Source organism: Vigna umbellata, chromosome 3 (assembly GCF_029865625.1).
Source record: "Vigna umbellata cultivar VRB3 chromosome 3, Vumbellata_1.0, whole genome shotgun sequence".
In the NCBI taxonomy this organism is placed as follows: Eukaryota; Viridiplantae; Streptophyta; class Magnoliopsida; order Fabales; family Fabaceae; genus Vigna; species Vigna umbellata.
In genome coordinates, this window is record NC_142167.1 from 25,288,896 (window position 1) to 25,314,026 (window position 25,131).

The 25,131-nt window shown below is 33.6% G+C and overlaps 1 protein-coding gene and 2 pseudogenes across 1 annotated transcript; 1 reads left to right on the top strand and 2 right to left on the bottom strand.

Annotated features, from left to right (window-relative positions):
- Positions 1–654: 654 nt before the first annotated feature.
- LOC148202089 (dynamin-related protein 4C pseudogene) lies at positions 655–2,682 on the bottom strand (annotated as a pseudogene).
- Positions 2,683–13,097: 10,415 nt separating this feature from the next.
- LOC124835408 (dynamin-related protein 4C pseudogene) lies at positions 13,098–15,134 on the bottom strand (annotated as a pseudogene).
- A 3,230-nt stretch (positions 15,135–18,364) lies between these two features.
- LOC124835433 (MACPF domain-containing protein CAD1) lies at positions 18,365–24,191 on the top strand. Its single transcript, XM_047310363.2, has 6 exons — positions 18,365–18,853; positions 20,030–20,268; positions 20,870–21,065; positions 21,256–21,439; positions 22,701–22,855; positions 23,357–24,191. Exons 1-6 carry the CDS (start codon positions 18,365–18,367, stop codon positions 23,996–23,998), a joined length of 1,905 nt encoding a protein of 634 aa, XP_047166319.1. The 3' UTR covers positions 23,999–24,191.
- The last annotated feature ends 940 nt before the right edge of the window (positions 24,192–25,131 follow it).

Consider the following 25,131-nt stretch of genomic DNA (forward strand, 5'->3'; position numbering starts at 1 on the left):
TTTCTAAACATTTGATTTCAAATGACATAATAATGAGGGGTTCATGAAATATAGTAAGCGTGATTGGTAAACTCTAATTTGTTTTTCATGCAAGTGTTACTTCTGGGATTTGGCTTGATGTTCTTGCATGCATTTTTACTTGCGCACTCTGCTTTTCTTTTTTAGTGTCCCTCACTGCTTAAATTCTAAATCGACATGGTACTAAAATTGAAATAATGGCTGGTTAAGAAAAAGTTAGTAAAACCTTAATTTAGTTAGTACTGAGTGCTTTCTCTTGCTGTTTGTGAAAAAGTGATCCGTATCCACGACGAGATTCAGCAATATTTATTTAGTGTATATTAATAGTAAAAAAATATTAAAGATTTTACTCCATGTAAAACCAATAATAGAAGATTCTCAACATAAAATCTGTAAAATCTGTAAGTATTTTAATTTTAGGATAAATATTATGAATAAGTAATGACATGCGTAAGTATAAGATAAGACACAAAACACTGGAAAATAAACAGCATACGTTCATTGATTTTAATAAAACATAAATTATAAACTCATGTATTATTGAGTTTTATAATATGCATAGTTCAACAAAAGGAAATAAAAAACAACTTAGACTATTAAAGCTTCGGACTGAAAGCTAACCAACATAAAACACTTTTAAAAATCAGCGTAGTTTCCGATGCTGTCTATTATATTTCCAACGGTTTCCTTGCTCTCTCTGAGCACTCTCACACTTCTAGACAGCCTTTCCCGCTTACCAGCGATGGAAGGCGACTCCTCCAACAGCCTCTCAATCCCACCACCACTTGGTGATAACAGATCTTTCACAATCTCTTTCTGCAAATCACAGTTAACAAGACGATGGATACTTAGCATCAGATGCAACGCTATTGTATCTATTAGCCTTTTCTGAACTATTTTCCAGTATGAAATCATCCTCACTTTAAGGTCGAATGCTTGATTAAGAACAGAAAGTGGGTATTGTCTCAGATGAGCAACATCAATTCTTCCCACACCTTCCAGATTCACATGCAATGGCTGTTGCTGACCCAGAACTTCATTCACAAATGCTTCTTGCTTAGACATTAGCCTATTGTATTCTTGTGAAAACTCAGAATTACACGTGTAATCCGTGTACATTTCCATTTCAATTGCTTCTTTAACATGATTACTTGAATTTTGCTTCTTCTTGGATATTAGAACTTGGGCAGCACGCTTTGCTGATACCAAAAGCTGATAGTAGTTATGACAATGACGAGTGATAACGGTAATCAACACATCCTCCAGATAGTCCCACACATTTTCAACAAAGCCTATAGGCATATTTCTAATACCACGGACTTTCTTCTGCAGAATAGTGAGAAACGCAATGCGAGGCATAAAATTCGGAAGTCCAATCCACTTTGCTTCTTCTAACACCTGTATCTCGTCCATAAGAAATTGCATGGTCTCATCACCGTAAAGATCATGCGAGTAAGAATCTAACATCTCCACCAATCTAGCAGTGCAATGCATGTTTTTTTCCTCAGGATACTCATCAAATTCTCCTCTGAGAAGAATTTTTATGAGTGTTTCCCTCGTCAGTCCAACAATTTGCATAAATGCAGTCATGGCGTCAGCCACCGAAGTCAAGTTTGCTGGCAAATTTTCTAACTCTGACAAATTATTTGCGAGTTTCTCATTGATCTTTCTCACGATCTCAGGAAGAGTTTTTGAAATGCTCATGGCTTGGACTTGAACCAGTTTCTGAGCCAAAACTGGAATTCCAACAATAGACTTACTGATTTTCGAGAGCAATTTATGAGAATCAAAAAGCATCGCTTCTTGAATTCGAGCCTCCTCATAAGACTCATCACCGATTCTGTTTCTGACACAAACATAACCCAAACCAATGTTGACGTCGTCAGCAGTCACTTTCTCTAGCAATCCCTCTGGAGACTTATCAGCCTTTGTCACCACAGCCAATGTTCTCAACCCAGTTTTGTCAACACTCTGAGACATCCTAATGGACTCACAGGTAGTGAAATCAACACTGGCAGAAAGAACATTCAAGATGATACTTTCTTCTGGATTTATGTACTCCATGATAATGTCCTTGATCTGATCATAAACATTCTCAGGTTGCCCGTGAACAGGAACCCGGGTTATACCAGGAAGATCAACCATTGTGAGATCCGGAACACCATTCTTCTTCACCACTAAAGTCAAGGGGTTATTTGAAATCCCTTTGCCATGGCCAGCAAGCTCATCTGTCGCACAATTGATGGCATGAGAGACGTTTGCTTCATCGGTCATGATGCTTTTGCCATTGTACTCCAACACAAGCTCTGGACTTGGGAGAGGGTGGTTTTGGAGCCTCATGATCAAGGGTACCCTAGTACAAATACCTTGGCCACGTGGCAAGCTAATACCAGCCAAGGATTCAAGAACACTGGACTTCCCAGATGATTGATCACCAACAACTACAATGGAAGGAAGCTGAATTCCCTCCTTTGCAATGTTAAGACGCCTTAGATTTTCCATAGCATCCAGAACTGGACGTATCCTCTCATTGTACGAAGACACAATTGGTGGAACCATGGCAAGAGCATCTGGTTGTTCTACATGGACTAAGGCAACTGACTCATTATTACCACGTTGAGAAAAAACAGCAGCATTATCGTTACGCTTTTTTCCTCCACCCATATTTTAGTGCAACAAACTCGAGATTTCAAAATATGGGAAATGTGATAGTTTTATGGGCTAATGAGGAAAGCCTAAGCTCAAGCGCATATAAATAGGAAACTTGGGGGGAAATGTAATGAAAGGAGAGTTTGGAATCTTAAAACCACGTCTGAATTTATTTAGCTTTTCTTGGGGATCGGAGTTAAGTTCAGTCACTGGGGTCTTCCAAGTTTAGGTAATCGAAAGTTTCCTGCTAATATGCATGCTCTAATTAAATATATGGAAAATAGTGAAATCTATACGCGAAAAGGGAGCTTCTTAAAAGAACTACTCGTCAAAACAATATATTATTGACATCTTACATATGAATTTTCTTAAAAAAATTGAAGAACTGGTTTATATAAAAAAAATCTTTAATTTACATATCACTATGCAATTCGTATTGAATTCATATAATCAAAAGGTTGAAAGAAATTATATTAGAGATGTTCTATAGCATACTGATTAAAATCTCTTTTCGTGCTCTTCTAATTTATCTGAGGAGGCTGTAAAGTTGTAATAATCATTCCCTATAAAATGTAAAGTTTCTATGGAGAAAGTTTTTACTTCTGTCGTTGGGAAGAAAAACAATTTATTTAAATACGGAAAATGATGAATATGCAATCACTTTTCAATGTTTTGGAAGTAAGATAGTCGAAAAAATATGGTGTGACTGTTCACATCCTTCGAAATTTATATTACCATCGTATAACTATTTTATCAATTTTTTATTTGATAATTTAATTTATATTTTAATTAATAGTTTTATTAAATATTTTGTTATTATTATGATTATAAGTTGCTAGATTTTGTTAGAGGCAAATGTTTGGATTGAATTAGATTTTTTTTAACGATATTTTGTTTTTAAAATGTTATATCTATTATAATGGTTAAAAGGAAAACTAGAAGATAAAATCGGTGCTTACTATTGTGTGGAGTTTGTGAATTGGAGTGTAGCTTTTATACAGCAATCAAATATTGAGTTGTTGTTGTGTGGAGTTGGTGAATTGGAGTGTAGGTTTTATATAATGATCAAATATTGAGTTGTTGTTGTATGACTTATAACACATCTTTAATTCCTTCGATATAAGAATGATATATATTAATCTTGCATCTTTGATTAACCACTCTTTCTTTTTTTAAATGATTTATCAAGTAATAATTAATTTGTAATTGTTAGAATTACCTTTCCTATGTTGAAATTAGAGAAATCTGATTATGAAAGTAGTGAGCTTTATGAAAGATTACATGCCATTTATATTGATTCTCAACTAACTATTAATAGAAATTTAAGCTAACTCTTTAGGATGACAACGGACACTAATCTTTATCCACTACTCGTTCTGCAACTTATTCATTATCTCTCTATTATTCGTGCGGACGTCCATTTAAAAAAATATTTTATAAGTTTTTAAAAATATGTTTTTAGCCCTTTTACTTTCAAGCAATTTTAGTTTTTGTCCCTCTTTCAAATTTTGATACACTTTAATTAAGGAAATTATAATTTTTAGTTTTCCCTTACAAGTCTTAATTTTTTTCTTAGGTGACTAACTTATGCCACATCATTTTTTCTTTTTCTCAAACGTGTTAATTCTTCCCTGCATCTTCATGCCGAGTTTCTCTCCTTCCGTCTTCGGGTGGCAAACTGTCTCTCTTTACACTGACCAGACTAATTAACACCAACATTTCTCACTCTGTCTCCATTGCCGGTGAGGACCTCACCGCACTCACCGAGATCGGTGATATCTGTGAGGCAGACCCTTATCACCTGAGAAAAATACTAACCTTGAAACCAAGTTCTGAACAGAATCACCGAGTTGTTCACGATTCCAATCTCGGTGGCTCTATGTTTTTTTTACAAGTTTTTTGTTTTATTTGTTGATCCGATGGGAAGGTGACTGAAGAGAGGGAGACGAAGACCGAGAGGATTTCGAAGTAAATACCAATTTCTTTTGGTTGATGGGTATTTTCGTAAGGTGATTTGCTTTTGAATTTGGTGAAACGTTGTTGGTAATTGTAAGTGGTTCAAGGGATTTTATGCATTTTTTATCTATGGCTTCGGAAGTAGGTCCATCTTCCAGGGATCTGTAGAAATGTTGCAATTGTGGATGTGGTTGCTCCATGTTGGCTCAATCTGCAGGGGTTTGGATTCCATCTGTTAAACGTAAGCATGATGAGTTCAAAATGGATGGTCAACTGGCCATGCCAGCGTTTGCAAAGGTGAAAATTGAGAATGAATGTGTGGCCTTGCGTGAGATGGTCAATATGCAGCAGAAAACCATTCAGGTAAAAATATATGATCTATATGCCAAAAATAGCAAAGACCTCTTTTTCCAATGGTTTAATTTGTTTTTGTGTATGTCTTTATGTTTCATGAAGGGGTCTTTTGGTGAGATTTTAAAAGCCCATTGGCGTGGAACACCAGTTGCTGTTAAACGTATTCTTCCATCTCTTTCAGAAGATAGATTGGTGATGTGAGATTCTTTCTTTCGCCTCTGGCATTTGTTTCGATTTGGTTGCTTGCCAGTGGGTCGTTGTTTGCGAGGCGAATGCCTTTAGATTGCTTGTGACCGGTGACGTTAAAATGAAGGCCTTTGGGTTAGTGATTAATGGCAAGGTCGTCATGGTTGTTGGTCGTAGTGAGAAGAGAGAGCGCTTGGTATCGGTCATGGGTATCGGTATGTTTTAGGGTTTTGAAACGGTGAGGAATGGATGAAGAAGGTTTATGTAATGTTGGAAACAAAATAATAGAAACGTGGCACCCAACTAAAATAAAAGATGTGATACACGTGGACATAGCCACCTCAGACTAAATTTAATGATGTTAATTTTGGTGGACAAAAATTTATAGTTTTTTTAAAGATAAAGATTAAAGTATATCAAAGTTGAAAGAGAGACTAAATCTAAAATCGTTTGATAAGTAAGAGACTAAAAATATATTTAACTCTTTTTAAAATAAAATTACGAAAAATATAATATAAATTAAAATTTAATTTTAATTAAATTTAACTTGTTAAAATATAAATTAATTTTAATGAAATTTAATTTAATAAAACATAAATTAAATATTTATTTTAACTTTTGCGAGTAGCAGGTACTCACATTAATTACAAGTAGTATAATACTCATCCGTTTATAAGTTGGTATTAAAATACCCATTATCCGTCAGTAATAAATATTTACGGATACTAAATATTTGTCGCAAATTTTATGTATAGATACTTTTAGCTGCGGATATTTTTGTCATGTAGCTTCTGACTATAGTAAGAATTTTAACTACATATTCTACTTAAGACGTTAATTATTCATCTATGTCAACACTTACCCTTAAATCAAGTACTTAAGAGCTACAATGTTAATCTTCTTCCTCAGATCCCCAATATATCATTTTTCAATATTTTAGTAAGCACATAAACAAGACGTAACAGTCACCTTTAGCCTTATTCACCAAGTCTCAAAGGATTTTTTTTTTAATTAACTTTGAAATGGAGCTCGAGCGTGGGATGTGCCTTTGAGAGTGCCTCGTGAGTCTTATGTAAATGGATGGATTATGATGGGGTTGTGCATTTGTGAGTGGAGATTGAATAAACAGAGAACATGGCGGTGGAGGCAAACAAGATTGCTTTGCGAGGGCCATTCTTTTTGGAAAACTTAGTTTTCAGATCTTCCCAAATCTCGTGAGCAGTGGAGGCAAACAGGATGTTGGTGACGATATCCTTGGAAACAATTATACAACTAAGAGATGACGATGTTGTTGGTGTGCGACCAAGCTGCAAAGAATGATCAGTCGAAGGGGAAGTGGAACACTCCCATCAACTAACGACAACTTTGTTTTTGACATAAATGGCCACGTGCATGACACACGATTCCAAGTCACATCACTAGTAGAATGAGGCCAGGGCCATCAAAGTGATGCAAGAAGAGAGTATCTTAGGAAATGTCTTTGGGTGTTGGTGTTGGTGTTGGCAGTGTAAGGAGTGGCCATTAGAAAAAAAGAAAAAAAGGGAAATAAATCAAGCGGAATAAATATGTTCTTTTGATACCATATAGAATAACACAAGCACAAAAGTTAAGATGAGGTAGTCCAATTGGCTAGAGCTTGTTGGCATTGTAAATCATGAGTTCAATCCCCATCAAAAGTACACCTATTAGAATTATTTTTAATAAGCATGAAATGAGGTTAAAGTGTATAATTATATTCATATTATTAAGTCAGGTTTATGACCAATTGATTTCGTAGTTTAGTTTATTATAGTGTTTGTTCTAAATACATATAAAGGTGATGGGTTTCAATCTTGTCTAGTCCAATGTATATCATTTATATTTAGGTCTTTAAATAGAGGTAAGGAGAGTTAACTCTAATTATTATTCTCGTATAATTTAAACTATGGTGTGACAATATAATATTTGATTTTATTGTTTTGTAATGATTAGAGGTGCATGTTATTTTTTTTTTAGAGATGAATGATTATCCATGTTATTTTAAGACTAAAAATATTGCAGTATATAGTTTCTAAAAAGTATTTTAAAACTGAAAATATGAACAAGTTTTGTTCTTGTTATACATAAAAATGTTTATGGTATTTTTATACCATATAAGGTATATGATATAATATATGGCAATTGCCTTTTTGGTAAATTTATAAGGTATATCGCAAATAAAAGGGAAAGTATTGGCTCATTAGTTTGCTATCTGTGGTTATTATATTTATTAGGATTAAATTATGTTTCCAAAATTACAACAATAAGGTTATATTATGTGTAATCATGTTTTGACCGTTAAAATATATAAGGTATATAAAAGTTGGATTTTTTTTTCCCCTCTTTAGGTTTCCTTCTTCATTTATGGTGGTTTTCCCCTTTTAGGGTTGAAGAAAAAGATGGGTTGTAGATTGAAGGTGAAAATGCAAAGGAGAGACACGATTGAAGCTTGGAATAGGTGCTACGTGTCTTGGGGAAGGGCCTTCATCTTCTTTTTTGTTTCAATTTCTTCTCTATCTCTTCAATTTGTAGAACCCTAAGTTCTCCACCATAAAAGGGCTAATCATTTTTGTTAAATTAGTTGTAAAACATGGAACTCTTGTGTAACTTTGTACTATTAATGATATATGTTTTTCCAATTCATGTTAGTATTCAATTTCCATGCTTAATGCTATATGTGGATTGTTTCCATGCTTTATTTATGATTCTTGAGGTGATGGGAAATATCTTTAGACTCTAGACTTTAAATTGAATTTTTAATGGATGTTTGTGTCTATGTATAAAGCTTGATTCATTAGTAATTTTAGAATCTTCAACTTAATGCATGGTTGTTTGTTGAAGATTCAAGGGATTGAAACATAATAAGTTATCATAGGCTCAAAGTTACTAGGGATAGAATTTGAGTATGCTTGTGAGTTTATTTTGACATGAATATGAAATTGAGATATTTGTCAATACATGAGAATCAAGTGTTTGAACTCTAGTCTCAACAAATTATAAATATTCTATGATACATTTCCTTGCATACCAAATTATTTGATAAAAAATAGAAGAATGAGTTTCTTGTTTTTTTGTTATCTTTTTGTCTAATTAAGTTGTGAATTGCTAGAGTTGTCAAGTGTTGCACAACTCTCTTGCGACAGAATGATATTTATCACTTGCTATGCTGCGACATGTGTACTTACCGTTGGTTTTGCAGCCAAGAAGTTGTTGGATGACTCTAGCTCTTTTGAATTTTGTGTTTTAGGCATTGTTTGTGCTTTTATTAAGTTTTAACTTTATTTGGATGGTTTGAAATCATGATGACGATTTTGAATGGAATACATGCATGTGTTTGGTTTTGTTTGGTTGAGAAATGTATGGGTATCAACAAAAAGATGACAAATTTTTGAGAGTTGACCCTAGGGGGCCTTAGGAGCTAACCTTGAGGATTGCTAGTGTGGTATGTGGCAGAGCAACAAGAAGTGGTAGACTCAACAAAGTTGTACCGAAGGTGAATTTTGTCGACGAAACTTATGAGGAAAATGATGGGAAGTGACACTTGTGTACTTCACTATAAAAAATTTTAATGGTGCAAAATAAATGTTTTTTAATTACAAATAAAAAAAATCAAGTGGTTTAGTAGTATCTTGACAAGATGTTACATCACATAAACGTGAGAAATGTGATAAAGTTTTTTTATGAATAAAAGTACAAAAGTAATTTGTCATATTACTGGAAAAAGGAACCACTCCTTATAAGGAAGAAAAAATTGAACCAAAAACAAACAAGTTAAACTAAATTATAATTTAAAGCCAACCTGGCTAACACATGTCCAATAAGATTCAAGTTAAATTAACTTAGGCTAGGATGAATGAAATTGATATGTGCTCAACTCAAGTCCAGTTAACCCAGACTTGAGTTGCACTAAGTTAGTCCTAGCCTAAGTTAAGTTGAGTCGTATTAGGATTGTTGTTACAAAATATTTACATTGACAAAACCAAGAAGGAGGGTGATTTGGTTTCTTAATAAAAATTATACTTTAAAATTTTCCCTTTCAAAATCAAAGTTACAATAAAAAAAATCCTTTATAACAACAATAGTTAAATCAAGAGAGTAGGGAATAGAAAAAAATGCACAAGTTATTTTATACTGGTTTAGATCAAAAGAGTAAGAATAATTTAGGAAAGAAAACACAACTCTTGAAGCCACAAAAGATGAAACACACCTCCATTGAAATCCATAAGGGAACAACAACTCCTTTAGTCTCACAAAGGATGAAAACACCTTTCTTGAGTCATACAAGAGATAAAGAAACACCTTCTTTGAATCCATAAGGAATGAACACATCCTTTGAATCATACAAAAGATGAACAATTTTATTTAGCAAAAACAACTACACTCACTCACTTAAGATCACACTTCATGAAATTTATTGTTCTACCCACACTATGTTTTCAAAGCATTTCCATACATAGTTATAACCACTGATGAAGTACATGTAGTATGTCTCTTGGTTGGAGTAGAAAATATAAACTATGAAGAATTTAAAGCTGTTAATCCAGAAATATAAGTTGATTGAAATAAAGAAAGAAAGAATTTAAGTTTATGGGGGAGTTTTGTTAAATAAAATTAAATTAAGAAAGGGGCTTATTTTGAAATTTTGAGAGAATTTTAATGTTGTGTCGATTTTGGTTAAATGTCAGTTATATTTTCTTTTTTATTGATATATTTGTCTAGTTGTTGTATTTGTTAGGTGCAGCTGTTGTTATTCTACTTATAGAATATGACTAGATAAATAGTTTTATTCTCCTAATTATTATTACGTTTTGTATAAACGATCTTTGGCATTTACGTGGCTATTAAAGCCATCAATACTGAATAAAAAGATCAAACTCAATTTTAGGAGAATATTGGAGTGTGTGTGACTTGAGATTTTAACATAAAGTGATAGGGTTCATCAACCTCAAAACCTTGGTGTTCTTATTACAACCGTCTAAATTGATCAACAAGACAAATTTGATTCTCCTTGATGTTTGTCTTTCTTTTTCGATAGAGGATTCATTAGAGAGAGACGGTATAAATGAGATATTGTAAACATATCAAGACAAGAGAGCTCGGCAATCCAGGTTAGGAACTCGATTTTCTTTGAAGGAGTTCGGCTAGTCGGGTAGACAACACCAACCTCACGAACCTGCATGCTGCGTATGAAGACGATGCAACGAACTCACGAAACTTTTGGATCAAGACAAAAAGAAGATGACAGTCGGGTAGACAACACCAACCTCACGAACCTGTGTGTTGTGTATGAAGACAACACAACAAACTCAAAAAACTTTTGGATCAATACAAAAAGAAGACGACGACCGAGTAGACAGTACCAACCTCACGAACCTGTGTGGTGTTTACGAAGACGATGAAGCGAACTCATGAAACTTTTCGAATCAAGACAAAAAGAAGATGACGGCAAAATATTTGATCATCCACAAGAAGTGTTTACTCCAACCCCAAGATAGTCACAAGAAACAACAGTAGAACCTAAGAAAAGACCACAGTTCAGAGACCAAACTCTGATTCCATGTCAAATTATCAAGACAAGAAAGAGTATATGAGAGATTTATTTCCTTAAAATTGTTTGTTTGTATTCTGCAATGCTCCTTTCTTAAAGAGGCATCATAGAATATTTTTACATTAATATTGGAGATTGCAAGATATATACAATAAAAAAAAGGATTACAGGATATTTCCTATTTACAGAGAGTAAATACAAATAAATTTTAACAACAATCTATTAAAGGTAGAAAATAATAATCTAATAAAGACATAATCAAATACATTAACATATATGAGTCCAACATATATAAAAAATTAACATCACTTTTAAGTCAAAACTTTAAAGTAATGAATTTTTGAATCTTTTTAAATGCACATTTAATTTTATCGTAATGTAGAATTTAGACTTACACTTGGAGTTCAAAGATCCATACACATAGAGTAAGAAGCAATGGTGATATAAATAAAAAGTTAACGTTCAAAGATATAATGAGTAACTAAACTTTTCACAGAAATAATTCATTCAATAAATCAGTTTTGATGGTTTTAATCCTGGGATTGCTTGTTCTTGTTAAAGATATCCTTTTTCCTATTTACCTTTTCAGCTCCAGCAACCAACTAGTTGATATGAATATGATACCATGACAATTCTAAACGATATCACTTTCTCTATAAGAATTTATAGTAAGATTTACCTTTTGGAGTATGAATATCTCTCTTCTCTCTTTAAAAGTTTCTTGGATTTTGCTATTAAACTTTTAAACCAATAATTTCTTGCGTACAATTGTCAATGACATTATGTGCAGTTCAAACATGTAAACCTCTTTGATTTGAAGACTTTGCCGCTTTTTCTAGTTGGTATCAGTTAGACAGTGAATCTCTGGTGTCAGTTCACCTGATTATATATATGGAGATACCTAAGGTCTAGCTTTATTGAACTCCTAGTTCAAACATTGATTGATGTTGTTTCCTTTTCTTCCATGCATTTTGATTTGTTATGTTATGGTGACTGTCAAAAAAATTACAGTTGATGCTCTTAAGGAAATCACTAGCACGATGGGGGCCACCTATTGGGAGTTTGACAGTGATTATTGTTCTGTTAAAATGCTGAGATCAACACCAGATCCACCTAAAGAATCTGAAAGGAAAATTGTCAAGTGACTTTAGTGAAGATATAAGGTTTAAATCCATGAGGGATATCTATCAGAAGGGAAAACCACAGTTTAAGTTCAAGCCAGTTAGACAATTCAACAGGAGTTCTCACACTTACCTCGCCCTAAACATTTGGCAAATGATTTGGTGTTGGTTCTTAACTTCTTTGTTGCTGAGAGTAATGCAACAACATGAGATATCCTTAGAGCATAGACGCTTAATCTTTTAGGGAAACCAACCTTAATGATCACTATTTTAGGACATAGAAATTTTAGGAACCCTCTAAAACTCTACCTGCTCATGGAGATAATTAAATTACTAGCTTAGTCCTTCAACTGTTTAGAGGTTTTCAGGTAAGTCTCTAAATAAATAAAAAAATGGGTCTTTGGTAATGAATTTTATTTTCATTGACTTCTTAGCTTAGTCTCTAATCCAAAGAAATCTTTTGCTTACTTAGACCTCACTAAATTTTGTTTTAATTCATGGACTTCCTAAAAAAATTCTCAAACAATTAAAGGACAACTTAATCTACATTCCACTATTTTTATCAATTATTAAATGATTTCAAGTAATTTTCAAGTTACATAATATTGAGGGGTTCTTGAAATATCGTAAGCGTTGGTAAACTCTAATTTGTTTTTCACGCAAGTGTTAATTTTGGATTTGGCTTGATGTTCTTGCATGCATTTTTACTCGCGCACAATGTTTTTCTTTTTTAGGATCCTTCACTGCTTAAACTCCAAATCGACATGGAACTAAAAAACTGAAATAATGGCTGGCTAAGAAAGTAAGTCAAAACTTAATTTAATTACTACCGAGTGCCTTACTCTTGCTGTTTGTGAAAAAATTATCAGTAACTAAAATGAGATACATAAAATTTATTTAGTGTTGTTACAAAGAAAAGAGGAGAAAGGGTGAGAGAATGAGTAATGAATTACTTGCGGTGATGTATTAATAGTAAGAAAATTTAAAGATTTTGCTCCATGTAAAACCAATAATTGTCAAGAAAAATTCTCAACATAAAATCGGTAAGTATTTTTTAGTTTTGGGATAAATATTATGTACTAGTAATAATGTAAGTATAAGATTAGACACAAAAAACACTGAAAATCAAGAGCATTATTTCATTGATGTTACTAAAAACAGAAACTATAAAACTCAAGATACTTCAACAAAACCAAATAAAAAACTGCTAAAGGTTCGGACTGAAAACTAAGGAACATAAGACACTATTAAAAATCACCGTAGTTTCCAATCCTGTCGATTATATTTCCGACAGTTTCCTTGCTCTCTCTGAGCACTCTCACACTCCTGCTAAGTTTTTCACGCTTACCAGCGATGGAAGGCGACTCCTCCAGCAGCCTCTCAATCCCACCACCACTTGGTGATAACAGATTTTGCACAATTTCTGTCTGCAAATCACAGTTAACAAGACGATGGATACTTAGCATCAGATGCAAGGCTATGATATCAATCAGCCTTTTCTGAACTATTTTCCAATACGAAATCATCCTCACTTTAAGGTCAAATGCTTGATTAAGAACAGAGGATGGGTATTCTCTCAAATGAGCAGCATCAATTTTTCCCACACCTTTCAGATTCACATGCAATGGCTGTTTATCACTCAAAACTTCCTTCACAAATGCTTCTTTCTGAGATATTAGCCTATTGTATTCTTGTGAAAACTCAGGATTACACGTGTAATCCGTGTACATTTCCATTTCAATTGCTTCTTTAACATGATTCGTGGAATTTTGCTTCTTCTTGGATATTAAAACCTGGGCTGCACGCTTTGCAGATACCAAAAGCTGATAGTAGTTGTCACAATGACGAGTGATAACGGTAATCAATACATTTTCGAGGTAATTCCATACATTTTCTACAAAGCCTATAGGCATATTTCTAATACCACGGACTTTCTTCTGCAGAATACTGAGGAATGCAATGCGAGGCATAAAATTTGGTAGTCCAATCCACTTTGCTTCTTCCAATACCTTTATCTCGTCCTTAAGAAATTGCATGGTGGTATCACTTTCAGGACAGCCATAAAGATCACGTGAGTAAGAATCTAACATCTCCACCAATCTAGCAGTGCAATGCATGTTGTATTCCTCAGGATATTCATCAAATTCTCCTCTAATGAGAACTTTTATGAGTGTTTCCCTCGTCAGTCCAATAATTTGTATAAATGCAGTCATGGCATCAGCCACCGAAGTCAAGTTTGCTGGCAAATTTTCCAACTCCGACAAATTATTTGCCAGTTTCTCATTGATCTTTTTCACGATCTCGGGCAGAGTTTTTGAAATGCTCATGGCCTGGACTTGAACCAGTTTCTTTGCCAAAACCGGAATTCCAACAATAGACTTGTCAATTTTTGACAGCAATTTATGGGAATCGAAAAGTCTCTCTTCTTGAATTCGAGCCTCCTCATAAGACTCATCACCGATTCTGTTTCTGACGCAAACATAACCCAAACCGATGTTGACGTCATCAGCAGTCACTTTCTCTAGCAATCCCTCTGGAGACTTATCAGCCTTTGTCACCACAGCCAATGTTCTCAACCCAGTTTTGTCAACGCTCTGAGACATCCTAATGGACTCACAAGTAGTGAAATCAACACTGGCAGAAAGAACATTCAAGATGATACTTTCTTCTGGCTTTATGTACTCCATGATAATGTCCTTGATCTGGTCATAAATATTCTCAGGTTGCCCGTGAACAGGAACCCGGGTTATACCAGGAAGATCAACCATTGTGAGATCCGGAACACCATTCTTCTTCACCACTAAAGTCAAGGGGTTATTTGAAATCCCTTTGCCATGGCCAGCAAGCTCTTCTGTTGCACCATTGATGGCATGAGAGACGTTTGCTTCATCGGTCATGATGTTTTTTCCATTGTACTCCAACACAAGCTCTGGACTTGGGAGAGGGTGGTTTTGGAGCCTCATGATCAAGGGTACCCTAGTACAAATACCTTGGCCACGTGGCAAGCTAATACCAGCCAAGGATTCAAGAACACTGGACTTCCCAGATGATTGATCACCAACAACTACAATGGAAGGAAGCTGAATTCCCTCCTTTGCAATGTTAAGACGCCTTAGATTTTCCATAGCATCCAGAACTGGACGTATCCTCTCATTGTACGAAGACACAATTGGTGCAACAACAAGAGCCAGTGATCGTTCTTCATGGACTAAGGCAACTGACTCATTATTACCACGTTGAGAAGAAGCAGCAGCCTTAGTGATCGCCTTTCTTCCTCCAGCCATATGTGAGCTTATGGTTGCGATTGATGAGGAAAGCGTAAGCTCAAGTTCATATAAATAGGAAACTTGGGGGAAAATGACATGAAAGGACAGTTTGGTATCTTAAAAGCACGTCTGAATTTATTTAGCTTTTCGTAGGAATCGGCTCTTGGGTCTTCTAAGTTTAGGTAATCAAAAGGTTCCTGCTAATTGCATTCTCTAATTAAATATTAAGGAATATAAAAAGTTACTTTTTTTCTTTAATTTTGAAGAGTTGTGTTTCTTAATTGGATAATAATAATCATTATAAGGACTTTAATTTACTTAACACTGTACGTCTTCTGAGATGTTATTAAAAGCAATATATTTCCATTGAACAAATGATAAATAAAAAATAACTAAAACTATCATACATTAAACCTATAAGATGGTTGATTGAAGAAATATCCTCTATATATTAACCCTTTACATATTTTCCTGAATTTGAATTTGTTGATCTCATTGCAATGTGTAATTGTGGTAAATGATTTAGGTGTCATTCTAAGACACATGTCACAACTAAAATAATTAATTACATTATAAAAGTTATATTTCTGAATATCCATAATTACCTCAATCAAATAATTTTTTATTTTTAAGAATGAAAATAATGATAACCTTCTTACAATAAGTTAAAAGTACAATGTCCAGTTAAAAAGATTATTTTATGATTCAGGGTGGTTTAGGCTGAAAATTTTAGAATTTGTGTACAAAGTCATACAAGATTTATAATAAATGAAAATGGATAATGCTTTTAATTATACATGAATAAAAAATTAGGTTAAAGAATTTTTTAAGTCTAACTTTGTTAGAGTAATATTCAACATTTACTATTGACTATTAATATAATTTCATAACTTAAATTACTTGAACACCAATGATATTTCGAAAATAATGATTGGAGATATTAAAGGAAGGATGATAAGTTTTATCACTCATATCTAACAAAAATGAGAAACAATATATAAAAAAGAGGTAAAAGAATATTGAGGTATATATTGAGAACTTTGAAATGTGTCCACATTCATAATTGAGGATGTATTAAAAAAAAATTCAATGTTAGGTATTCATATATTAGCTTAATTGTAGATGATAGTTTAAAAGAGTTTCACAATAATTAGTATTAAAAATATTATTAGATTTGTAAGATGTTCACTGTAAAAATAGTAAGAGTGCATAGAATTTTAATGTTATCACAAGATAAAACTCTACCTATATGATTAAGTAGATTCTTAGAAGTATGAAATTAGTCTATTATTCTTTCAATTTATTAGGTAGCAATGTTGGTGTATTTATTATTAATATTTGGTTTTTATTAATTTTAGAATTCAAAGATTACACAATTGGAAAATTGGAAAAGGAGAAGCAACATTTAAAATTTGTTCATCAACTCTATCACAACCAATGTTAGAATTGATAGGTTATGATTTCAATAAGATTTAATTGGATTTTATTTTGGTTTTTTGAAGTCATTTGTTAGAGGCAAATGTTTGGATTGAATTAGATTTTTTTTAAAGAGATATCTTTGTCACTTGTTTTTAAAATGTTATATATATTATAATGGTAAAATGGAAATTTAGATGACAAAAATCGGTGTTTACTATTACGTGAAGTTTGTGTATAAATTATATTCATATTATTAAGTTAGTGTTTCGGTTTATGAGGTTGAGATTAAGTTTTCTTACATAACTAGTCTCCAAATTCTCTACTTAGGTCACCTCTTCACCGTTCGATCAAATTAGGTACTATCTATAGAAAAACATTTTGATAGTAAAGTTAGTGTTTGTTTGAGTATTTTAGTAATAAATGCGTAGTAAAGTAATCAATTACTTGAACATCAAACCTATGTTTACTGATTTTGGGACAGGTTTCTGATTAGTGTTGACCTAATTATGATTAGTGTTGACCTAATTATGGCTTAATTCAATAATGACCAAGATTAGGGTTAACATGATTATTCTTATTACTAATCTTTCTTGTGGGTCGATCGACCGATAGACCGAATGTTTCTCGATAGATTAAGGGGTACGTTGACCGCTCGGTCCGTGACTAATTGGATGGTCATAATGTGCACGGGCCCCCAAGCCCGAGTACGTCTTTTGTTGAAGAGGTACAAAGGGGTTTGTTGTTGACGAAGATATGACCATGCATGTTGTTGTGAGATGGATTTCGTTGTGTCGCTCATTCGGGAATAGTTGGTCGCGTAGGCAATTATCGTGGCGGTTGCAAGAAAATTTAACTAGTGCAAGTGGGACACATGGTTCTTTAGGACTTGTGCGCTTTCTTGAAACAAAAGGTCATATGTTGTAGATTGTCAGATATAGCTGGTTTCAACGATTGAGAATCACTAGTGAAAACCACTTTTTCAACTATAAATAAAGAGTGGTGTCATTTTCCCATCTTTGCGACCGAGCGTTTCATTCACTTCTTAATTCTTAAGGTAATAACGTTGACCATAGAACTTTGTTTGTCTGAGGAGTCGTTGGGAAGGGAGGTCGATGGTATGTTGATTATCAAAGTCGTCATCCTCCGTTGACAGAGGAGAGCCCATGCACATAAATAATAAGGCTACTCCGATCGAGAAGGGTGTGGCGGCCGCCATAGAGATAGATGTCGTCAGTGAATGGACAAGGTCGTGTTCCCTGTTACCGCACATTCTAGGGTATGATAAGGCTCCTCATAAGGTAGGGAACTATATTTCCTACTTCAACATTGGTTCGTCCTTGAAGGATTTCAGAGACTATGTTAATTTGGTGGCGAAAGCCGGGGTGTTTCAAGCTTTCCTGATCATGATTTGGTTCTTGACTTAATGATAAATACTCAATCTAACAATTGATATAAGAATATTAATCTAAAAGAAAAAATTATTACATGTTTACGGTAACTTAAACATATTGTAAGAAAAGTAATTATCATATAAAAATAGTTAAATACTTATATAACATAAAATATTTTTTATAACGTTTTCAAAATATTTAACCTGTAAATATTTTATTACATTCTTAGCAACACATTTTTAGAAAGTACAAAAAGTTAAAAAAGAATTTTTATTATTATGGTGTAATGGGGGAGGTATACGAAGCAATTGTGGACGGTGGCAAAAGCATTTGGAGTGACTTAATTGATAGTTGATGGGCCAGGCAAAAAATTCAAAAGTTAAGAAAATTGCAGTCAACTCCGAAAGAGGTCATAATAAAAAAGACGCGTTTTGAGAGATGATTGTTATTAAAGTCAAACGCACGTCTCTTTTGAAGAAAAGGAGAAGAACAGGCAGAACAAAAGCAACACAATCTAATCTTAATCTACTCTACCCAACAAGCCAAGAACTTCAGGTTCCATGTTGTTGTTGGACACATAAAACTGTTACTCAGAACCAATCAACACAACCCATTTCCTGTTCTTTCTTCTGTTCATCCCACCCACACATTTCAATGGAAAACCCAACACCAACACCCTCAGATTCTCTCACTTCTACCCTTTGCAACTCAATCCAAGCACTGGGGCGTGGCTTTGATGTCACATCTGATTTCCGCCTTCTATACTGCAAAGGGGCACCTGGCTCCAGACTTGTCTATCTTGATGAGGAACATGCCACCGATCTTGTTCTCTCTCGTACTCTAGTTCTTCCAAATGTCCCTTCTGACATTTGTTGCTTCCCGGGGCAGAGTTCTATGGAGAAGATCCCTGTCTGCACCTTCCATGAGGTGATTTGTGTTTTTGCAAGTTGTCGCGTTTGCTAGATTTTGATGGGGTGTAGTAGTTAATGCAGGGTTTCCCTTTCATCTCTCTATGTAGCTCCTTTTTTCTTTGCTATTTTGTTAATTTTATTTTTTGCTTTTGGGAGAGTATGTTAGATGGGGGAAACTTGCAATGACAGTGCTGTTACACCGTTCCTAGTTTCATGAGATAGAGATTATGGTGAATATTTTCTGAATTGTATTTTCTTTTTGGCAAATCTTGGGCCAGTAGTTATGTAAACTGCTTATATTAAGTGGTGCCAGGGATTAATTTGTGATCTAGGGTAACGTTATGAAAATCTTGTCAGCGAGTTGGCCAAAACGTGCACTTTAAAAGGATAAGGCCTATTTCGTTACTTGAAAAAAATGGACCATTTAGTTCTAGCTTTGGATGCATTTTATATTCAGTTGTATGCTTTCCCATCATCAGCACGCCACATTTTATCTTACAACCTTGTCATATTTCTACTATGGTCCTCTTAGTGGCACTAATTTTTCCATATGGTCCTCTTAGTGACACTAAATTTTGGAACTAGCATCTCAGCTCTAGATGCTGTTGAGATACTTCTAAAGATTATTCAAAGGATAGAATACAATTCTTTTTGGTGGATAAAAAAATTGAATGCATTTTTAAATGCTCAATTAGCTGAAGAATGATGTAGCAAATTATTCCAAAATATGGGAATCATATTGTATAGTTGACAAGTTGGGAATTGGGATTTTTGTACTCTACTAGTAGAAACTGTTTCAAGACAGCTTCTTTAAAACATATTGCAGATTTAGCTTTTCTAAAAATTGTGGGTCACTTACAAAATCAAATGAAGTTTGGACTGTCGTTAACTGTAGTTTGGACTGTCGTAAAACATTTTGGATGGGAAGAATCACTGTACAAGTGCAATCTGCTTTATTTGAGTTGTCTTCAAACATGAAATATAAGGAATTCCTTCTTTTCAATTTTCTTTTGTTTGTAACTTGTCAAAGATCTCATCCGAGATAAGATAGATGAACTATAGCTATGTAGTTGGTGTAGGAGCCTGTACTTTTCACAGACTATGTTATACTTGCATATTATAAACTTTGTGCCATGTTTCAACAAAATCTGACCATCTTTTTCTTTACTGTATTTGATAATTGGTTTTCCAGATGGCAAAATGTTTCAATGAGAAGTCAGGCCTGGCAGAAAAATTTCCACTAGGAAGCTTCAATTCAATGTTCAACTTTACTGGCTCCTGCATTGTCGATGCACCAGCCACGAAATCCCTTGCCATGGTCGGGTATTTCATTCGACTGTTTGAAGTTAAACTCACCAATCCAACTTTAGTCTTGAATGAAGAAATTAGGCGTTCTGTTCCTCATTCTTGGGATCCAGCATCCTTGGCTAGGTAATCATGTTTTATTGTTTGCTGTAAATAAGTTTTATTCAGTTGGTACTTTATTATAGAAAATGGTTTTGATTTGGTATTTTTGGGTATTTAAAATTATGTTTGTTCTGTATTTTTGAATACTGAGAATTTTTCTAAGTAGATTTTATGCATACACGCATACTACCAAATATGCACTTGTGTCAGGTTTCACTTCTTGCATTAAAGCGAAGGAAAAATGTTTTTTTGACATAGTTATTGGTAGTGGACAATAGTGCTGTTATCTTGGGTTAGCTCTTTCCAGTCCTGGCCTTTTAGGCCCTATTTTGATTAGATTTTCTTTCCAACTTACTTTAGTAATTCTAAATCCTAAATCCTAAACCTTTATTTGGAAATCAATACTAATTCATTACTGAAGTTGTGATTACCATTTCAACTGTTAAATGCATTTGCCGCTGCCTCCCAATATTTTATGTACTGGACACAGAAATTTACCTAGTTGTGGTACAATAACAGTAAATATTTGTACAAGCCAGTTTTGTAATTTGACTTGTATATTTTTTTGTTAGATTTGATGTGCAGGGACAAGTACTAATACAAATTTTCTTTCCTTTCGTCTCAGTTTTATTGAGAATTATGGTACCCATATTGTTACATCAGCAACAATTGGCGGGAGGGATGTCATATATGTTAGGCAGCACCAATCATCTAGTTTGTCTGCCTCAGACATTGAGAACTATGTAAAGGACATTGGAGATGATAGGTTTCATGATGGAAAGAATATATCTGGTCCTGGTCCTTTAAAATACAAGGAGAAGGTTTGTATAAGAAGTGCCTTTTTCCCATTATTACCCACCAAGCACACAATATTTTTCTACCTGTAATTAGGTGTTCAATTTCTCTTTATGCAAATTAGGTTCTGGCATATTGGTTGCATAATTTTTTTTTTCTCACTACTGCACTCTCTATCTCATTGGCTACCTTTTAAGCACTAATTTCTTGCTGCAGGATGTTACTGTCATTTTTAGGAGGAGAGGCGGGAATGATCTTGAGCAAAATCACTCTAAATGGGTGGAGACTGTAAAACTGGCACCAGATATCATTAACATGACATTTACTCCCATTGTTTCTCTTCTTGAAGGAGTACCTGGGGTTAACCATTTGACCCGTGCCATTGATTTATATCTTGAATGTAAGTTCTAATCCAAATATTAAATATTAAGAATGGTGTTAACTTTATTTGTTGGTTATAATAATTATTCAAAGGTAATGCACTCTGTGACTTACATACAAGCTGTTAAATCCATAAACTTTGTCAAAACACATCTAGATTTACTTAAATGCCTTAAATTGGTAAACTCTCAGGGGCATGTTAGTTTGTCTAAATATACATCAATGCCTCAATTAGTAACTATATTTTTCCAATAAAGTTTATTGTCCAATGAGTAAAATAAATATTGTAGAAAACTCACCAAATAATAACTAAATCTTATGCCACCAAGTGAGGTTATTAGAATCAATTAATGCCTTTGGGCATAAAAATCCAATATTTCAGTAAAGCTATTTAAACAAGGTATTTTTATTGGTTTATTGGTCTCTCCCAATGTTTTCTTCATTCAACCTCTGCTACTTTTGATAAGCTATCTTCAGTTTGATCCACTTTGTTCATTGGAGAGATTTCTTAACCTCAACCAAAACAGAAAAGTTTAAAATAATACATAAGTAAATTTATAAAAGAAACAACTTGTGTATAATTTGATGACTTTTACATTTTAGATATGCTGCCCCCTGTTGGCCTGTCAGGGATGGATATTTATTAAATTCATTCAAATTAGTCTTTTTTAAACTATTCATTACTTAAAGTGAGTACCAGATCACGGTGGAGATTTAATAATATTAAGATGATGGATATAGCTTTCATGAAGACAACATTTTGAAGACTTTCTCTCTTGCCTGTGTATATGATGTAGTCCCCATTATGTTTGTGGAAATTTGAAAATTGTCATTTTCCTATATTTGTTATCTTGGACTTGCATGTTAGATATATTATCTTTATTTTATATTTATCTTTACTTATTTTGTTATTATTTCTTATTTGTATTTTGGACTTAGTCCATATTTCTTATATTTCTTCTATTATAAATAGAGGACTTATGTATATATTCAACACAAAGGAGATTAATTCCATACATAATTTTTACTATATTATATTGTGGTATACAGGATTTCTACCTGCATTGTTAGAATTTTGTAGTAATTGTTTTTCGATTCAGTGAATCACAAGACTAGCTATAAATACACAGACTGGCTAAAAATAGACTTGAAATCTAAGGACATTCACGTCTAACATGATTTCAAGACAAGTTTGACAAATAATACTGAAAAAATATAGCTGTATGTTTTGGGCTGTTTGATATAGTGTATATAATTCACATGTCTGCTATATCCACCAGACAAACCACCCATCGAAGATCTACAGTATTTCTTGGATTTCCAGATAGCTCGAGTTTGGGCGCCTGAGCAGAGTAATCTACAAAGAAAGGAACCTGTCTGTCCATCCCTCCAGTTCAGTTTGATGGGACCAAAACTTTTTGTTAGTTCAGATCAGGTAATTTTAACTAAGCTTGATTGAACTCATCCAAATTAGAGGGCGTGTGGAAGGAGCTTCTGTGGAGCTTATTTTAGCTTACGAAAGTGCCTTATAAGTTATGACCTTCCTATATGTTCTATTTGACTTATTTGAAGAAGCTTCGTAGAGAACCTTGTCAAAATAACTTTTTTTTTTGAAAGCGCATTTCAGTTAAGTTTCACAGTCACAAGCATATGAATAAATTCTCATGTAGTAAGTTCCTTTTGTATAAGTACTAAAATAAGTTATTTTCCGAAAGATGCTTATTCACAAGTTTCTTATGCAAAATATTCGTGGAAGTCTTAAAACTGACTTTCTATTCATAATGGAGAGAATTAAAGCTATATATCAAGATGGCTCAGATTCCCCTGCGATCTACTGATAGTATTGCTATCTTTATCAGTAGCAATAGTTTTCCACAATTAATGTCATTTAATAATTCAACAGTTCTAAATATTTATGATATGATTTGATATGCAGGTAACAGTTGGACGCAAGCCTGTGACTGGACTGAGACTTGGTCTAGAAGGCAACAAACAAAATCGACTTGCAATTCATCTGCAACATTTTGTCTCCCTCCCAAAAAATCTTCTACCTCACTGGGACACACACGTGGCCATAGGTGCTCCCAAGTGGCAAGGTCCAGAAGAACAAGACAGCCGTTGGTTTGAACCGATCAAATGGAAGAATTTCTCCCATGTAAGTACTGCACCAATTGAGTATACTGAAACTAGTATTGGAGACCTCTCTGGTGTTCACATTGTCACTGGAGCTCAGCTTGGTGTGTGGGACTTTGGAGCCAAAAATGTGTTACACCTCAAGCTCCTCTTCTCCAAAGTACCAGGTTGTACGATAAGACGGTCTGTTTGGGATCATAACCCCTCCACTCCTTCTGCTGCACAGAGGCCTGATTCTTCATCATCATTGACAAAGAAAGGCTCCGATGACAAAAAGGAGGATACTTCAACTCACATAGGAAAACTGGCAAAAATTGTGGACACGACAGAAATGTTTAAGGGGCCTCAAGATATTCCTGGCCATTGGTTAGTCACAGGGGCTAAGCTTGGAGTGGAAAAAGGGAAAATTGTACTGAGGATAAAGTACTCTTTACTTAACTACTGATTGGTTTTTTCTTCTTTTATTGTTTTGTTATTTTTCCCCTCCTTTCCAGCAGAAACTGTAGTCTAGCATTCTTTTGCACAGAAAATCTTTTGAATTGCTTTTTAAGTAGATTTATTTGTCACTCAGCAGCTTAGTTGATATACTTTGAACTCAGTTTTGTTTATTTATTGTACATAGTGATATTGTTGACTGATGTTCACATTTTCTTATATAATATACCTTTTTCCGCCGGAGGATTTGGATTATTTTGTTGACTAGCAGACATGAAGAAAGAAAAAGGAAAAAGCTTTGCATCAGTGAAAAATCTTATGAATTTTGATTGGATAAAAGTCTCTCTGGGTGTGAACTAAGAGGAAGTTCAATGGAAGATCAGGGTAAGGTTAGAAAGAGAGATCGATTCGATTCCACCATAAATATAATTTTTTTTATTTGATATTGTTTTCAATGAAAATATCAAATGGGTTAATAAAACTATTACCAAATTATGTCAAAGATAATTATTTCTACAACACAAGTTGATTCTATCAATAATATATTTATTAATAAATTTACAAAATATTTTTTTTTCAGAAATACTTTAAATTATCATCTTTTATTTTATTCATTTAAAAACATCGTCACTCTAAAATACTTCAAATCCAAATTATATTTATTTTATATAGTAAATACAATTTTTATTATCATATATGTTATTTAAAATGTTATAGACTTAAGATAGAAAGGATATTTATATTCTTTATTTGGAAGAATTAAAACATTTGCAAACAAATTCTGTTGACATAAATTGTAGAGGTTTAGGTAATTTTATTTTCTTTGATTATGGAATTACGAATAAGGTGAAAAGAAGATTTTTTATTTATAAATTTTAGTTTTTGATAAAAATCTAAAAGGTGATACTAATTGTTATTTTTCTGAAATGTGGATCCATTAAAAAATGGTAAACTCGTGAGGCCTATAGAATTTAGCCTTTTATAGTTTCTTTTTCTTTTTCACTCCTACAAACTTTTGGGTATTCATTTTGAACAACTTTTTATTTGAACAATGATACTTGAACTTTTAAGCAACTTATATAGCTAGAATTTCTTTGTCCCTTTCTTCTTATAAAAAAATTATACATATATTTTTTTCTGATT

What these genes read in the sequence shown, in the direction of transcription:
- LOC124835433 (XM_047310363.2), top strand. Translation starts at nt 18,365, where the DNA reads ATGATTGTTATTAAAGTCAAACGCACGTCTCTTTTGAAGAAAAGGAGA. An exon ending in GATCCAGCATCCTTGGCTAG is followed by an intron (nt 20,269 to 20,869) that starts GTAATCATGTTT and finishes CTTTCGTCTCAG; the next exon opens with TTTTATTGAGAATTATGGTA. An exon ending in CATTGATTTATATCTTGAAT is followed by an intron (nt 21,440 to 22,700) that starts GTAAGTTCTAAT and finishes TATATCCACCAG; the next exon opens with ACAAACCACCCATCGAAGAT.